Below are 18630 nucleotides of genomic sequence, written 5' to 3' on the forward strand. Positions count from 1 at the left end.
GAGCCGCTTCACAACTGTCCTCTTTGTTTATTAACTTTGAGAACTGATTTCCTGGTTGCCATCACCTCCGCATTACGCATATGTTCCCTCCTGTTCCTTTCATAATGCCTCAGTGGGACTTGAATACTGTTTTAACTTCTCATGTGTTCTCCTTTTGAGCCACTTCACAATTGTCCTTTACGTCTTCTGACTTTGAAAACTGCCTTCCTGGTGGCTATCACCTCTTCCAGGAGAGTGAGTGAGCTTCAGGCTCTTTCTTGTAAGCCTCCTTTTCTGTCGGTTCATCCGGACAAGGTTGTGCTTCGCACTCGTCCTTCCTTCTTGCCAAAGGTTGTGACTGTCTTCCACATCGGTCAGATTATCACCTTGCCACTTTCTTCTCCGCCTCCGCACCCTTCCATAGAGGAAGAGAGGCTCCATCGTCTGGACCCAAAACGCGCACTCTCATTTTACCTGAATCGCACACAACAGTTCTGGGTGGATGACCAGCTCTTTGTTGGCTGCGTATGTGCCAAGAAATGCCGGGCTGTACACCAGAGGACTATATCCCACTGGGTCGTCTTGTGTATCAAGGCCTGTTATTCTCTGGCTCAAAAGGAACCGCCGGTGGCGTTGCGCACCCATTCTACTAAGGCGACAGCAGCTACTACTGCATTGGTATGTGGTGTCCCCCTGCAAGACATCTGTCAGGCAGCCACGTGGGCCTTGCTGGACACTTTTACCAAGCATTATTGCCTTGACAGGCAAGTATGGAGAGACGGCTTTTTGGGGCGTTCTGTTCTCCATGACTTTCTGGTGTGATCTTTGTTCGCAGACCCACCACTGGGGTTGGTATTGCTGGGGTATCTATTCTAAGGTAAGGACTCTATCACTAACATCTCTTTCAGATGCACAAGTTACTTACTTATGTAACAATATATCTGTAAGAGGGATTAGTTAGTGATAGATTCCTTACAGCCCCACCGATCCTCCCCGTTCTGCAATTTGATTTCTAGGGTTAAGGTCATCCCTTTCAGGGCCCTAGTTTCAATGCATCAGTGGTCAGTATCTTGCATGGCGCTGCGTTCCTGGCGTGGAAAGTAGTGTACAGAACTGACGTCCGCCCGCGTGGGCGCATCTAAGTAGCTTCAGCTACGTCATCTCGAAGACTGGCGCCAAGGACGGACTCTGAGCGGTATGACTACACCTACCGTTGCGCAGTGGTACTGCTAACGAAAAACTTTCCGGATCCAGACTGACGCCTGGGGATATTCTAAGGTAAGGAACCTATCACGAACTAATGTCTCTTTCAGATATATCGTTACACAAGTAAGTAACTTGTGCATTTGGACATAAAAGTGAATTACCTCGCGAGAGGCAGAGTTATGCTCCTTAGAAAAGACGGAGGGTCCCGGTCCATATGAGGGACACCTTCCTTGGGAAAGGGGGGAAGCATTCAAAGTCGTAGATTACACATCAGGTATCATGTGCTCAGATTAACATGTACTCCATTGGTTCAGGGAACTGTAAAAGTTATGGAGGACTGCGTGCGGTTAAATCAATAACATAAAGGGAGGTACATATGTTGAAAATATCTCTAAGCAGGTTCCTGTTATAGTGAAAGCCATTATGTGCTATTGTTGGCGCTGGAAAGGCAATACATAACTAGTCACAGGGAACATTTACTCACCTCCCAAATCAAGAAACCACTGAAAAGAATTCCATTCGTATCCAGGTTTAGCCCCAGTAGCAACAAAGTCGCGAAAATCATCAAGAAGAATTGGTCCATACTCCGCCCGTTCTAACCTTTCAAGGAAGAACCCCTCTTCTATCAACGAGGAGATAATTTAGCATCTCATTTGGTACACGCCATCACCTGGCCCGAAAAGTCTGCAGAAAAGAATACGATCACTGCTGCGTGGGGGCTCCCACCTGTAGTGGGTCACTTCAAATGCCAAAACTGCTCTGTGTGTGATCTCACACTCCACACCAAATAATTCTCCCATGGTAACCGAACCCACACCTTGAGGACTCATACAAATTGCAGATCACAAAACGTGATTCACGCCATCCTATGTCCTTGCTTCTTGGTCTACATAGGCCAAACCACCCAACCCATCAAAAACAGGATTATCCAACATAAGAGCAGGATAAACTGGAAAGTTATGACAGCTCCGCTGGTTGCCCACTACCTAGACAAACACCACAGTGACTCGGACATCAAGTGGCAGGTGGTTGAACAGGTCACACTCCCCTCAAGGGGTGGTGACATCAAATCACTATTGAACAAATGCGAGTGTAAATGGATGACACTATGTGACTCCGTTAACCATGGGCTTAACACCATTGACGAGTGGAACAGTACTATCACCATCTAACCCACACTTGTCCTCTGTCCTTCTCTGTCCTGGATCTCCCCCTTCCTCCCTTCCTTCATTCCACCCCGTCTCTTGATTGACTACTCTTGTAATACATTTCTGTTAGATTTATATGTACCATAATCTAGCCAATTGTTGCTGCTACTAAATATCCTTGTTGTATACCTTCAAGCCATGTCCTATATCGGATAGCTATCTATGCTAGCCTCAATAGGAGTAAATCATTCAATGGCTGACACACTGTAGCTTGATCTACGTTGTTATTGGTCTACTCCTTGTGTGTTTCCCAGCTTGTATGACACCCACGCTCCACTGGGACGTATGCCTTGCACTTTATAATATCGCTGTGCAACATTTATGCTGTTCTCCTACTGCGATTGTTCTGTACTTGTCATATGATGACATTGGTCCCCTTCGTATGTTTTCACTTGCCCCCGTGCAAGCCACGCATCAGAGTTTTGGTGCCCTCATGCCCTCGCGCTCCTCCCCCCGTACCCCACCCCCGGCGACTGGCTCCAAACGACGCGGTCTGCCTTGAGCACCATCACTGAAGAATTAGGACGTCCCCTCTCCGCCTCCCTTTGGTATTAACCAACCAGCGCCTTCCCTCACTCTCCACCCCGTGCCCAATCAGTTACCTTCTTCCGGTTTCCATGACGTTTCCCTGACAACGCCAGTCCGGATTCATTCCACCATTATTTTTCACCACACAGAGGTACGTTGCCTGTCCTCCGGGACCCCTTAGCTTTATTCCTTCCACCGGCGCACAATCTCACCTTAACCCCGGACCCGTTTCCCTTTTCTAGAGATTCACTCTCCAGTTGCCTATCACCACGGGATCGGCGCCCACGTACTGCCCCGACCGGATCTTCTGACCGGCCCCAGCTTTAACCTCAGCGACTGGATGCCCTCCAGTCCTGGTAAGTCGATTACCCTTTAGTCACGTGTTCCTTCTGGTTTTCTCCCCCCCCCCCCACTCCTTGGCCAGGCATTGATCCCTTTTCTCCCTCCCCCGCTCCAGGTTGTCTTGAACACTGCCTACCACGCAACACTTCAGCTCGGGCTCGAGCCTGCCGCCGCCCATGGTAGGTGTGTCCCCGTGCCAGCGCTTCTTGATGGCTGTCCCTTTCACAAACACGCCCCTCACCACCCCTCCAGGCGATTTCTCCGTTCCCCGGGTTTCCATTATACCGACCCTGGGCCTCATCATTTGCATTGTCTCACGCAACATTTCCGCTTCATTCATTGCCTTGCCTTACGCAGCATAATTGCACTTGAGGCAGTACTCTGCCTCCCTCCCACGGGATCGCGCACTTGTTTACCATCAATCTAACACCAATAGTCGCACTCTCGGAGGTCCTAGCTCGCTCCTATTGACCTCTCTCCCACCAGTCCCTCCCAGGACGGGTTTGCTCCCACTCACGCCCCTGCTTCCTTCACTTTCCCACGTCCTTCTCTCCCCGACATGCTTCCACTTGTCCAGTCTGTCCCTACCCTTCACTCCTTCCGTTCTCTGCTTCCCATTTGCAGTCAGCACATAGTCATTCATCTGCTATGCCCTGTTCTCTTCCCCCTTCCACTCATGATTAATCCCTTCCCTTGCCCCCCTTATACAGCACTACAACCAACCCAAGTCCGGATGATCCCAATTGAAAGTGGATCGAAACGCCGTCGACAGTTCAGCGCGAACATAGGCGCTATAGACAAAGTGGTTATTGAAAAACAACAGCAAATCATCAAAAATGAATCCTTAATATTTTTATTGAACCACCCTGTATCTCTTACTCACTGTATATCTTTATCACCAGTCACCACGCACCGTCCTCGCTGACTATTGTCACTTGTGTCGCTACCGTGTCTCTCACTCACTCACACTGATCACCAAGTACAATTTGGGTTTCCAATATTTATGTAATTTGTATTTTGCAGTGCTGTAATAACTGCTTATTTACCTGCTTTTCCTTTCCCTGTTGGACAAATTCTGTATTAAAAATGTTGCCATGAGCACATACATGAGAAACCAGATGAGTCTCCTTATCTCCTAATTGATAATGTTATATGCATATCTTACCTAATTGTCTTTGAATGATACCATATGTTACTCTCATACGGAAAGGCAATACAAGCAGTGGAGTGGTGTATGAGTGACCGGGGTGGGAATGCAGTCTAGAGAAGCGCATAGGTAAGGAGGTGCCACCTATGTTAAGTATTCGCCATGTTAAGGGAGTAGGTGTAGTTGAGAAAGCAATACATCCCATTTCTGATGTGGCAGGGAAATTTCCTCGTCATATACTAACGCTGGTGGTGTCTGCATCCTGCCTTTCAAACTAGCGGAGCCATTCTGCAATGCTAGCGTGTCTGGTTCTGATAGTAGTCACGGGGGTATTTGGTAGGATTAATAGTATGACCGATAGGTCAAAAGATGCCAAGTTCAAGGGAATATTCCTGTTGCTGAAGAGTCGAAGTATGCCGAGTCATAATCGGTGGTGGGGAACCAGGAACAATTCCCAACCGGATCTCACCATGTTCACTGAGAACTAACATTACATACGTAAGTAAACCACAGGAGGCGCGGGCAATGCTACCTAATGAATTACCGTTTATAGAGCGGGTCTTAATCTGAAGCTACGTTAAAGGTGTAGGAAGACCTGTGTCACATGGTCATGTTTTTCTCTGCTAGCTATACTGCTTTCAAAATTACGCAAAGTCAGATGCCACATGTAGTTAGAATCACAACACTGCATGCACAGTACATGCAATGATCATGTGCTCACCATGCCGAAAATCTGAACACATACACACTGGCCCACATTAGGTTTCCACAAAGTCGAAAGCCACCTGTGCCCCCTTATCATATGGTTGAATTTGTTTCATGACTAAGCCAGGATATTTACGTGCTCAATAAGAATGTGTAATCAGTTTATTGTACTTCAAGAATTGTATATAATGCTGGCGAAAACCTTGGTACATTGAGGCAGTCTTCAGATACGCCTCTGTTGCTGCTAACTTTTTCAAGGTAAATTCATATCCGAGCAACATTTTGGTGAACCAGTCAGGAGAGATTGGTTTATCGAGCCTGACTGCAGCCGTAGGACAAGTACCCCTGCTCAAACTGATTCAAATTGGCGCAACAAGACTGGTTAGCAGACTCCATAATTGATTAAACGTTCTTCTGAATCCACAGGGCAGAAGTCTGTCCATAGGCTGCCATCACTGGGTACGAGACTATATCTGATCCTTCGGCGAGTGGCAAACTAGGACAAGCGCATAGATCAGTTTTATTTCGTCACCATGCTAAAGAAGGTGAAGGTAGTTTATAGTTTAGTTCGCTTGGATCACTGGAAGTTACACAGATGGCACGCATGTGGCCATTTTTTGTGTTATAGGGGCACCACCGTGACATTATTTTTTAGTACGAAGGAGTTAGTTTAGGGACTGTGTGTTTAACACTGACCGTGTCTGAAAGAAGTGAAGAGGTGAGTTTTTTCACTTGGACTGCTGAATGTCACATAGATGACCCCTGGATGTGACATAGGGTGTAATTCGGACGTCAGTAAACATTCGGAACTTGGTAAATAAAGTGTAGATTATGTCTGGCCAAGGAGGGCAGATAATCGGCAGGTTATTCCTTCTTTTCCCCACAAATTGTTGCTGTTTGTCCTGGAGCCGATACTGACGGACTATCGGACTCACTTAGCTCCGTGTACCGGGAAGAGTATTCCCTCTTCATCAGGCAGTAGGTGCTAGGGTCTTTTGGGCCAAAATGATGATTTTTTCTCTCCATTTTTTCTCTTCTATTTTCATTTAAGGTTTTCAATTAATGCGTTGTCTGTTGTGGTGCTGTTAAATTAAGCACTTGTATTTTATGTTGAAATCTTATGTTCTGTTAGTAAGTTTATGCATCTATGTAATAATAACCAATTTCCCCCTCCCAAGTCAGTACTCCATATTTGCTATCCCACTACTAAAAAGAAACTTGCATTGTTCTAAACTAACCATTGCACTTTCTTACAGGTTATTATTTCATTGTATTGTCTGTCTCTACTGTTAAGTGTTTTTATGTGATACATAGTTTTTCTTAATAGGGCTCATAACCAGTAGTTGCCGGGACAACCCAGTGTACACAGTTTCCCCACGATCAGAGTAGAATTTGGAATGATTTAAAACTTGAGAAAATCAGAAGTTTAAGAAATCCTTAAAGTTTCCTAACTCATCAGTCACCGCAGGACCACTTGCGTACTAGATTCTCCACACAGGCTAGGAAGCTAGAGAAGCACTGCTGTGAGTGGCATGCACATACCAAGCTATGTGCATTCTTCTGTCCTGAGGGGGAGGGGGAGACATTCGAGACCAACAGAATATAGCACACAAGAACACACATAAAGACCAGATATTAAGATCCAAAGAAGGCTAAACAAGTGACCCTTCTAGAACTATGGGCATTCTTCGAGGTGGCCCTGTTAGCCCTTCAAAGTTGTCCTCTAGCTTTCATCCAAGACGTCCGCACCTCCCCCACCATACCTTGGCAGGGAGGTGTTTCTCTGATGCCTTCCATCCCACCACCCCTGTGTTGGGTTACACCAATCCACCTGTCGTGGAGGTTCGTGGGATCCCACCGGGCACCAAGCCACCAGACCCAGGGTAGGGAGAGTACCAGACCAACTAGCCCTGGCGAGGCCAGTCCCGTGCCAGACTCCACTGAAGTACGCCCTCCTCCATCGTACAAAGCCTGTCAAGTCCAAGCAGAACAATAAGCATGTGTTCCAAACCGCCCCACAGAACACTCTAGAGTCAGATGGAGCTTCATAGCAGTTCTGGATGATGATGCCACCAGTGGGGGGGGGGGGTGGAGGGGATAGGGTCCCCAGCCCGCCGAGATCTGACATTGAGGGGTAGAGCTGTAGGCTATGCTTCCCACGATATGCTCAGGTTGCAGAGGAAGCATCATGGAGTAAGCTTGAGATCTGAAAGAAACCTGTTAGTTACAGATTTTTTAACTTTGAATTAAGTTTTTTTGTCAGCAGTATCTCTGCGCGACGAAAGGTGGCGTCAGTCGGCTCCGTGTCAGTCGTTGGCATCGTGCTCGCCGGGATGACGTCACGGTAGCTACTTAGAAGCCACCCTTGCACGCTGACGTCAGTTATTTCTTTTTCCGCGCCAGCCACCGCAGATCCTGAGAGAGCGGTACCTCCAGTCACTTTTTGACTGAACTTTTTAACCGAATTTTGTCAACTTCTTTTCTTTGAATCTATGACTCTTAATGCACGTAGGGATGTCTGGCTTCAAGGCATGCGGTTCCTGTAACCAATGGATGTCAGTTACGAATCCGCGCAGCATGTGCCTCTTTTTGCCTGGAGTGCGACCATGACCCCAAGTCGTGCTCCGACTGCCGGTCCATGGCTCCGAAGGCTTTGCGGGAGCCGTCACGAAAGCTTCTTGAGCACTGGCAGTCGGCTTTGTGCCATTCGAGATCCCGGTCGCGAGGGAGGTCAAGGGACAGGTCGCGGAGCCATCATCACTCTTCCAAGTCTTCAAAGTCTTTGCACTCTGGGTCGGGTAAGTCGAAGCACAAGAAGAAGTCGAAGAAGCATCATCGCTCTTCGACTTCTCCCAGTTGGCCGGCTGACGTGACGAGGGCAGTGCCCCTTCTGTGGCTCCCTGCGGGAATCCCGAAGTGTCGACTCTGGGCTTCCCTCCCTTCCTAGGACCTGGAGCGACTCCTGCCCAGCTTCGTAAATTTTGAGAGGCCATGCACGCCATCTTTAGGCAGCCTGAACCCGCTGGCGTGCCTTCGTGCCCCGAGGACTCGGAGACCTAGCCCTTCTCCGCCGACAGCCCCTGTGCCGGAGGCCCCCCTTAGATGGTTAACCTTATAACACCTCCACCAGCGCCTCTTTCTCCAGCACCGCTACCACAGCCGATGCTGGTCGTGCCCCTGGCCGGCATCAACCCCGGCCTCCATCCTGATCTGGATGCCCGGCACCAAGTGGGGTTTTTATGCCTCTGTTCACTCCTGGGGTCCCTTTTTGGCCAGATTGGCACCCAGAGGACTAGGAGGGGTCAGTTGACCTTCTGACTGATCAGCTAGAATCTGAACAGGACTGCAGAGAGGAACTGGGGGATGCCAGTGATCTAGACACCTCTCCTGACCTTGGCATGTTGTCTCCTCTACCGTAGCTACACAGGAGGGAGCATCATATGCAGTGATGTTGCGTAGGGCGGCCGAGGCTCTCAACCTCGAGCTTCCTATGGTGGCGGTCATGACTAACCTCCTGACAGGTGCTTCAGCTGGCTGAGAGCTCTTCAGAGCACCTGCTGCCGTTTAATGAAGCCCTTACCGATGCTCCTTTGATTGGGTGATTGCCCGACGCCACCGCCCGGCTCCGGGCGATCCCACTTTCCTCTCCCAACACCCCACCCCGGAAAGCTTCGTGGTCCAAGCCTCCACTTTCAAGAGCGCATTCCCTGCCACTCCACCAGAAAGGTAATCCAAGAAGCTGGATCATCTTGGAAAGAAGATTTTCTCTTTCGCCTGCTTGGGACTGCGGTCCGTAAACACTGCATGTCTGTTGAGCCATTATTCCCACTCTATGTGGGATACGGTTGCGCAGGTGCTGCCTCAGTGTCCGGAGGAGGCCTGGACAGTGCTCTCCCAGGCTATTGCCGCTGGGAGGGATGCGGCAAAGTTTACCATCCGTTGTCGGTTGGATGCCGCTGACTCTTTAGGCAGGACGATTTTCAGTCATTAGCCCTTCGTCGCTACTCCTGAAAGAGATCGACTGGATTTTCGCGGGATGTCCAGAATACCCTCATGGACAAGCCTTTTGATTGCCATTGCCTTTTTGGCGACAAAGCGGACAACACTCTGGAGTGTTTAAAGGACTCGGGGGCTATGCCCAAGTCCTTGGGCCTCTCCAGCCGCCCATCGCAGCCTGCTTTTCGCCCCTTTCGTGGCTACGGAAGGGGTGCCCCACTACGTCCCGCCCAGAGCACAGGCCGCAGAATGTTTCCCAATAGTCGATCGGCCAGGGACATGGGAACGACAGCCGTGGTTCAGGGTGCCAGCGGGTGGACCAGTCCACCAACCCCCCCCCCCCCTCTGCAGCAGCCCCCAAGCATTCCTGTTTTGACTTTTCAGGCCCATCAAATGCCAGTGGGTGGCACGATCCCGCATCACCTCCCCCACTGGCGCACCATCACTTCGTACAGGTGGGTTTTGAAGATATTCCGAAGGGGCTACTCCCTCCCCTTAGAAGTTACCCCTCCAGCCATGCCACCTCAATACCACCGCATATCAGAGGATCACCTGGGCCTTCTCCAACAGGAAGTCACGGCTCTTGGCCAAGGGAGCCATCGAGAACGTTCCTGTCCCAGAGGTAGGTCGTGGTTGTTACTCCCACTTCTTTCTGGTACCCAAGAAAGACAAGAGCCTGTGTCCTATCTTGGATCTCCGGAACGTCAACCACTTCATCCGGAAGGAGAAGTTCAAGATGTTGATGCTCGCTCAGGTCTTGTCCACCCTCGACCCTGGAGATAGGATGGTAGCGTTGGACTTCCAAGATGCTTATTTTAACATCCTCGTCCTGCTGGCCCACTGGCGTTACCTGTGGTTTACGATGGGCCTCAAGCACTTTCAGTTTACCGTGCTCCCCTTTGGCCTTAGCAGCGCACCTCGGGTGTTCACAAAAGTGATGGCGGTGGTCGCAGCTCATCTGCGCAGATCAGGAGTTTCAGTCTTCCCCTATCTCGGTGACTGGCTGTTGAAGGCGGGCTCGCCCCAGGCAGTCCTCACCCACCTCCATACTACGGCCGACCTCCTGCATTCGCTGGGGTTCTCCATCAGTGTGCACCTGATTCCCTCTTAGAAGCACCTCTTCATCGGAGCGGTTCTGGACACTATGCGGTTTCGTGTTTATATTCCCGAACAGCGAGTCTGGGATATTCGGGCGATGATTCCGATCTTTCAGTCTCGATCCCGGGTTTCGGTCAGGATGACCCTTTGGCTGCTGGGCGTCATGGCCTCCTAATGGTCGATCATGCCAGGTGGCATTTGCAGGCTCTGCAGTGGGACCTGAAGTTCCAGTAGGCGCAGCATCAGGGAAACCTGTCCGATTGCATCCAGGTCTCGGAGGGCAATGCAGGACAATTTCAGTGGTGGCTCACGAACCAGGAATGGGTCAGCAACAGATCCCTCTCCCTTCCCCAAACAGAGCACACAGTGTTGACGGATGCATCCCTTCTGGGATGGGGCGGCCACATGGGAGAGGCAGAAATCAGAGGCCTCTGGTCTCCTGCGGAGTCTGGGCACCATATCAACCTTCCGAAGCTCTGGGCGATCCATCTTGCACTCAAGGCATTCCTTCCCTCTGTCCGGGGAAGAGCAGGGCAAGTATTCACTGATATGATAACACCACCACCATGTGGTACAGCAGCAAACGGTGTGCGGTCGTGGACCCTATGTCATGAGGCTCTTCGTCTTTGGACATGGCTGGACTATCAGAGCATATCTCTGGTGGTTCAATACCTGGCGGGTTTCCTGAACGCCAGGGCAGACTAACTCAGCGGCAGGTGCATGATGGATCACGAATGGCGTCTTCACTCAGAGGTGGTGCAACGTCTTTTTCAACAGTGGTAGAGCCTTGGTTAGATCTATTTGCCACCGAAGAGAATGCACAATATCAGCAATTCTGCACGTTGGAATTTCCCTAGGTGACGCGTTTCGGCCTGAGTGGAGTTGCAGTCTGTTGTACTCCTTTCCGCCTATACCACTCCTGCCTAGAGTACTGAAGAGGATCAGGCGCGACCGGGCCCAAGTCATCCTGGTGGCTCCGGATTGGGCACGAAGAGTCTGGTATCCCGAGCTGCTCAACACCCGTCTGCCTCTTTGGGAGGATCTTCTGTCGCAGAAACAGGGGATGGTCCTCCACCCAAACCTGTCCAGCCTCCACCTCCTTGCGTGGAGATTGAGCGGCAGCAGTTGACGTAGTTTGACCTGCCTCCCAAAGTTTGTGATGTAATCTTGGCAGCCAGGTATCCCTCCACTAAGACGGTATACACCTGCCGGTGGAACAGTTTGTGGCATGGTGCACTGCAAAGGCTGTGGATCCCCTTTCTGCCCCTCTTTCTGAGGTTCTCTTGTTTCTCCTTTCTTTGACCCAGCAGGGCTCTGCTCTGGGCACTATCAAGGGCTATCTCTCAGCCATCTCTGCCTTCATTCGGCTTCCAGATCAGCCTTCTCTGTTCAAGTCCCCAGTTGTTAATCGTTTGTTGAAAGGCATAACTAATCTCTTTCCTCCTATTCCCTCCGTTATGCCTCAGTGGGACTAGAATCTAGTCTTAACCTATTTAATGTGCGTTCCCTTTGAGCTGCTGCACAACTGTCCTTTGAGGCTTCTGACGCTTAAAACTGCATTCCTGGTAGCCATCACATCTGCAAGAAGAGTGAGTGAACTATAGGCTCTTTCTTCCAAGCCTCCCTCCCTTCCTGTCTGTCCATCCGGACACGGTGGTTCTTAAGACTTGTCCATCCTTCCTTCCCAAGGTTGTCACAGCCTTTCACATCGGACAGACCTTCACTTTGCCCACCTTCTTCCGCCTCCACATCCTTCGAAAGAGGAAATTGTGATTTGCCCGATTTTACGCATGAAAGTTCAGCTGGATGAACCGATGTAATGTAAAGTTAAGTTGAGATAATTTGAGAATTTAGAAGAGTTGGTAGTGTTTTAATAAATATTTATTAACTGTAGGCAGAACAATACGTGGTTTGGTCCATACTATTTCGATAGAAGGTAGAAAGGAATTGAGGTGAGAACTTAGGAAAGAATTGAAGCCTAATGTTGATCCCGATCATCAACGTGTGGATAGAGTGTGACTCACTCTTTGGGTTGCACAGGTGTCTATTTTAATAATACACAGTTGAATTTTTAGTTTGCATGAAGAAGAAAACGTTTTTTCTCACAGAAATGTTTGACTTTATGTCCACAAAGGTGGTTCTTCTTTGTACAGAATATTTTGTCTGTAAAGACACTGTGGCTTCTAGCTTACATGTGACTTCCCTTTTTCGGATATAGATATGTAATCTGAAAAATTCTAATAGTCGTTTTAGGACCCATATTCACCAGGGTGTTTGGTGAAGGAATAATGAGATTTACAAATAGGATCTTAGATTCTTTTTGATTATAGCCCTGATGAAGTCAGTGATGTAAGAACATTGTTTTCTGACGAAACACGTGTTAGCTATATCTGAAGCTCTGAGGACCTGTGACGCAGAAGAAATCTTGACGAAGAATGGGTGCAGTGTGAGAACACAGACACGAGCTCCGTACAACTATATGGGAAAGTCGCGGTTGGAAAATTACAGTTTAAGGACACTTCGGAGAGGACGTCAAGCAAACCCTTTGCAACATAGAAGGTTCTAAGGCCAGCACCCTTGTGAGTACCGAAGTACCCGTGTTACCTATCCCAGGGGAGCTGGGTGCATAGGTGTCAAGTGAAGTCTGAAACCTTTGTTGTTTTCAATGGCGTGGCTCAAAGAAGTGCTGCTGCCAGGAAGATGAAAAGTGACCGGTGGAATTCAAGCCTGGATATGAGGTGAGAAGAACCTGAAAGCAGAGAGGTCAGAGTCTTGGACACTTCAGGGTGACCAGGGGCTTGGTAGACGAATGCCCACCGATGTCTGGTGCTTCAGGTGAGATGTCGGGATGCTTGACTCTGCAGCCATGGGACTAGGAGACGATGACTACCAAAGTCAGGAGGTGAGCTGTCCTATGAAGGATGTCGAGTGCTGAGGGGTCAGTTTCTGGATTTAACACCAACAAGCCTTGGCAAATGCAACCCACACAGGCAGAGAAAACCAGTCCTGGTGTGGACCAGCAAGTTCCAGGAGACTCCAAGTTATGGGTAGTCAGGGCAAGTCTTGAGCAACCAGGGAAGCCCAAGAGAAATCAAAGTTACCTTCACAGGGACCTACAGGCCAACGGACCAGGGACCGCAAATGGACCTCAAGCTGAATCACAAAACACCAGCTGACGGAACACTCGTGGAGTGTAGGCTGGAAAACTTCAGCACAATTACTGCTCGGGGTCAGGACTACAAGTAGCCCAAAGGACAGCATCAGGGATCACCAAAAAGCATATGCTGCTGCAAAAGTACACAGTGCACAGGGGTTAGGGTGGCACGGTCCCCACGAGGGTTACTGGTCTCAGAATCGCTGAGAGGGCAGATCGACCTCAGGGACGCTCATGAACCCACCTCCTGCATTGCAGAAATCTTCGGAGTCCTCAGGACCTCGGGAGATGCAAACCGGTCAGATGCGTTAAAGGTGCCTTCCTTGCAGGGCAGTTACTCCTTTACTCCAAGGGAGCTTCTTCAGTCATCCAGCGTAGTGTAGATCGTCTAAGTACTTGGTTTCTGCTTGCAGAGTTTAGTCCAGGTAAAATCTTAAGTCCTGTAGTCAGGGTTCCTACTTTATACCCAAGGAAGAGGTGGGACAAACTCTGGGGCCCACCTATGGGAGGGTCAGAACAGAGGGGGGGCTACACCCATGTCCTTTGTCCAGTTTTGCGTCAGAGTAGGAGCAAATGGCTCCTGCAACTGGTTTGAACTGGTCAATGCACAGGGACAACAATGAGCCCCCAGTGCAGAGTGTCAGGCACTCTGAGTGCACCCACCCAGTCCCAATACATTGCATCCTGTCCAGGAGGTGGTCACAGCTCCCTGTGACAGGAAACCTATTGTCCTGCCTCCCCTGCTCGAGCTCAGCTCAGCAGCAGGAGGGCAGACTAGTGTCTGTGAGTTGCAGCATCCATTGTGTGATGCCCAGGTTGAGAAACCTGGTAGCCCTGTGACCCATAGTAGTGGATCTACAAGGGAGGAATTCTACCTCCCACACCAGTTACTGTTGTGGAGGTATGATTCCAAGGTGTTTGACACCAAACAAGACATGTTCCTAAGCAGACTTTTTAAAGTTAGCATTTATTGCAAGGTTATAATGCATTTAACTATATATGGTTGGCTGCATCACAAACAATCCCGGAAAATAGGTTCTGAATGCTGCAGAGGGGCTCTGCTCATGCGTGAGCACCCTCTCACAAAAGACCCAGCACCCTGCCTTTAGGATTGATAAGGCCTGCCATAGGGGTGACTGATGGAGTTTGTAGTGATTTAGAATCGATATAGTGAACCTATATCTAAGTAAGGGGTGCATGCACCACCTTACACAGGCTGCAGTAGCAGACCTGTGGTGTCAGTTTGAATGATCTCTCAGGGGTGGCATAATACATGCTGCAGCCCCTGAGAGGCCTCTGGGATACCTATGCCCTGGGTACGTAGTGTGCCATATACAAGGGACTGATCAGGGTACCTCAGTATCCTCAGTATCCTATCTGGAGTGTACCTAGAGTACATGCAATCAATTTAGAGGAGAAAGCAGCTTGACTGGTGTCCTAGATAGCAGGATCCCAGTCAATCTAAGTCGAAAACCGTGACATATCAGCAAAAAGTGAGGGTAACCATAAGAAGCAGATCCTACTTTCCTACAGTCACGAGTATCACAATTGCATATTTTGCACTATAGTTTGGCAATCAAAACATGCACGATCAGATAAATTTGATATGAGTGCCCCTGGGTTTTGGGTGCAAGTTTAATCACATGTTGCACCGAACTTTGCAACCACCGTCAAGTGCCCGATACAAGCCACGATTATGTCTTGTTTTGTCAATTATTTCTTTTTCTTTCGCAGATAATTGTCTTGTGGTTCGATAATGTAAGTTATGGAACCACTTAGCACTTCTGCACACCTTAAGGTGTGTGCGTACTGCTCAGGATACTTAGACCCGGGCACCACTGCTTCTGAAGTAAGCCAATTAACATTTGATGATTTAGCTGAAACATGTAGACCACTTCACTTTGTTTAGGATGTGTTGGATCATTTCTTCTCCTTCACATTATTGAGTTTAACCCTGCACTAAGGAACTCTCTAATAAAATGTTCTCTTGCAATTTGATTGACTATCCTGGAGGTAGCTTCCTCTGCACCCACTACACTCACCTACTCACTCAAATCCTGCTCCGCTGTAGTTGGGCATCGAAGCACATCTAGGATGCACTCAACCCCCTAGGTCGGAACCCAATGATGAAGCATGTCACCAACTAGGTTGGTGGGTGAAGGTCCTTCTAAAAACCTAATGGGTTTTCTTTACGGGAGACCACTTCTGTGACCGATGAGAGGTTGGTCTTTTTTGACCACCATTAGCTCTTTCTTAGTGTTTATTCATATTATTCTGGGGAGACGAACAAGCCATATTGTTCCCTCCTCTCTCATCTTCGTTTAGCATACATGACAGCGCACAGCTGTGAGAGCTTACTTCCACATACTTTAGTGGTTGATCAAGTACCCCAGCCGTGGCAGAAAACCAAGTTCTCACCTTTATGGAGGACGATGTAAACCAGATTCTGTCAGGTCCGCCACTCCTAGCAGACCTCAACATAGCACACACAATCGCCCAAACTAAGGATTGGGACAGCCTTACTGACCAGAAGAGGACAAGAATTAGGACCATCCTGCATGGGGTTATTCTAACTGATACCTTAGATCCAATACAGCCCACCACAAGCTTATTGAAACGAATGCCTGCGTTTTCTTAGAAGACGCAGACTTTAGGAACGACTGAGCACAAATAGCATGGCATTACACAAACGACTACAAGGGGATACTTCTAATCAAAACAGCTAAAAGACTGTCTGATGCCTTTCTAATTGAGATCCAAACTACGGAAAACAATTTTAAAGCCACAATAACTTCTTTCAAAACAAAACTAGATGAGGTTAATATGGAAATGGGGGAATTTAAGGAGTATCTCCCTAATCCAAAAAACGCAAATTCCAGAAAGACTTCAAAAGGGTCTCCTACTTGAACACCTACCTCTATGCTGACCCCACGTTCACCCCGACAGAAAATTCCAATAACCCTTCAGATTTTTCGGATGAAATCGCCTCCGAGACAGGGAGTGGTTAAGTGCGAGTAGCACTAAAGGGAGACGGGGCGGTGAAGCAAGATGCCATCAGTGGCCATGAAATGGCAATCCCCCGGACCATTGGACTTCCCAGTACACTTTCCACGACAATTACAACCTTTTTTCAGCTGGAATTCCCCCTTTCAAAAAGGTCCATTACCCCCCGTTTTCCCAAAACCAGAGGTTTCCTTTTTTAAGAAGAGGGAGAAACGCTGAGGCAGAAGACGAAGAGGAAACCAAGTTCACTGGGAGGACTACAAATTGGGAATGACCACCAGGAGCAGAATGAAGGAACTGCAAGCAGGGACCAGTGCAAACTGGGAATAGTTACCAATTTGTCCTCACATATCCTTAAGGATACTGAGTTACACGTTCTCAACAAAGGTTTGGGATTTGTACCCATGGCACATCTGGACAAGTTCCGCCTCCATTGTGAGCTTGTGGAGTTCTTTAGGAAATTGAAACTGAAGGCATTTTATTTAAAGCTGCGAACCTCCTCATGAACTGGGTACACGGGGAGATACTAACCTCAGTAATAAATCCATGTTTTGCCCCCTTACACAAGGTTATACCAGTAGAACTACTCATGTTCGAACAAGCAGTAACAAAGGACATTAGGAAGACAAATGCCAAGAACATCTATAATAATATGAACAAGACCGAACTTAAAGTACTAAAGCAACTTAAAACAGACAACACTATAATCAAAAAACAAGTGGACAAAAGAGGAGGTGTGGTTGTACAAAACAGAGCAGATTATTGAACGAAATGCAGATGACTATTGGATGATGACAAGAACTACAGACCCCTCACCGTGGACCAGTCCCCCGCATTGAAGATTAAGATTGCATACCTGGGGAGTTTCAGGAGAGGTTCCGAGAGCAGGTAGACAAATATTTCGCAGAAAATGTGGGCTCAGTCAGATCACATGGAATAGTGTGGGAGGCATATAAGACCGTAGCCAGGGGCTTTGTACAGGCGGAGGTGGGAAAACGGCGCAGGGACAAGTATGCACATATTGACAAATTAGAGTTGGAGCTTCAGGCCTTAGAGGACGCAAGGGGGCAAACTCAAAAGCAGGAACAGGATCGGCGACACAGGTTGCGGCTCCTAGAAAAAGAACTGAGGGATGTACTTACTGACCAGGCGAGATCATGCGCCTTAGCCACCCAGAGGCGAGTGTATGACTTGGGGGACAAGGCCAATAAGATGATAGCCTGGTTGGCGAAGCGGGATAGGGAACGAAACTGGTTGCCAGGGATAGGACTGCCGGACGGGACTGTGAGAGACACGAGCAAGGGTATAGCGGAGGAGTTTGCGCTCTATTATGAGGCAGTATACCGGTCGCAGACTACCAGGCGGGAGCAGGATTGCCGGAATTTCCTGGCCCCCCTACAGTTGCCTACCTTGAATCAGGCGGATAAGGACATTTTGGAGTCCGATATTACAGTCAAGGAGGTGGAAGAGGCAATGGGGGACTTACAGGTGGGGAAGGCACCGGGCCCCAATGGGTTCCCGGCAGAGGCGTTTGGGTGTGTATCGAGTAGAATCGCACCCCACATGCTGCGCATGTTCCCCGAGGCAAAACAGGTTGGTTATTGAAGATATAACCCTGCTGATCTGAATACTCTTTTCCGAATTTGATTTGGATGCCGGGAACCGGACTTACTCCGTTTGCAAGTTGGCCGCCTACAACGGGGAGCAGCCTGGGACTCAGGTCCCCGATGTACCCGGGTGGTAATTGAACAACAAGGGCCAGTGGAGGTTGTCTTGTGCCCCCGTGGTACTTTCGGTTTGGTTTTCGGACTCTCTGGGCTGAACCCAGTTTCCATCTTACTCCAGTCTCCCGAGGTCTGCACTTGGCAAGTGCGCTGGCCCGCCACTCTTTGTGCTTTAGACTTTTCGGAGATTGACCTGACGAGGAGCCATTCATACCAGGTCTCAAAGGGACCTCAGGGGCACGTTGCACACTATGGCGGGCAAGCCTGAAAGCGATAAGCGGACGACCAAGAACACGCACCGAGGGGGTGCCTCTCAATCGAACAACATGGATCGCTACACCCGTCCTAAAGGTTCCCCCAGTGGTGCGTGCAACACACCGGACGAGACCAGAGATGGTTCTGCGTCGACGGCGGAGCTAACCTTGCGGGACGTCATGGGCGCCATTGCGGAGATCAAGACTTCCGTGGGCCAGCAGTATGAGACACTGGCCTTGAAGTTAGACACGGTGGCGATCGACATTAACTTGATCAGGGTAGATC

The 18630-nt window shown here is 49.1% G+C and overlaps 1 protein-coding gene across 1 annotated transcript in view; it reads left to right on the top strand.

The window, feature by feature from the left end:
• The first annotated feature begins 3174 nt into the window (after nucleotides 1–3174).
• NRAS (NRAS proto-oncogene, GTPase) overlaps nucleotides 3175–18630 on the top strand; it is a 539256-nt gene continuing 523800 nt past the window's right edge. Inside the window, exon 1 of the mRNA XM_078644383.1 lies at nucleotides 3175–3277. Coding sequence (XP_078500509.1) covers nucleotides 3262–3277 — 16 coding nt within the window. The 5' untranslated portion in view covers nucleotides 3175–3261. The remainder of the gene's footprint in view (nucleotides 3278–18630) is intronic.

Source organism: Lissotriton helveticus, chromosome 5_1 (genome assembly GCF_964261635.1).
Source record: "Lissotriton helveticus chromosome 5_1, aLisHel1.1, whole genome shotgun sequence".
NCBI classification, from domain to species: Eukaryota; Metazoa; Chordata; class Amphibia; order Caudata; family Salamandridae; genus Lissotriton; species Lissotriton helveticus.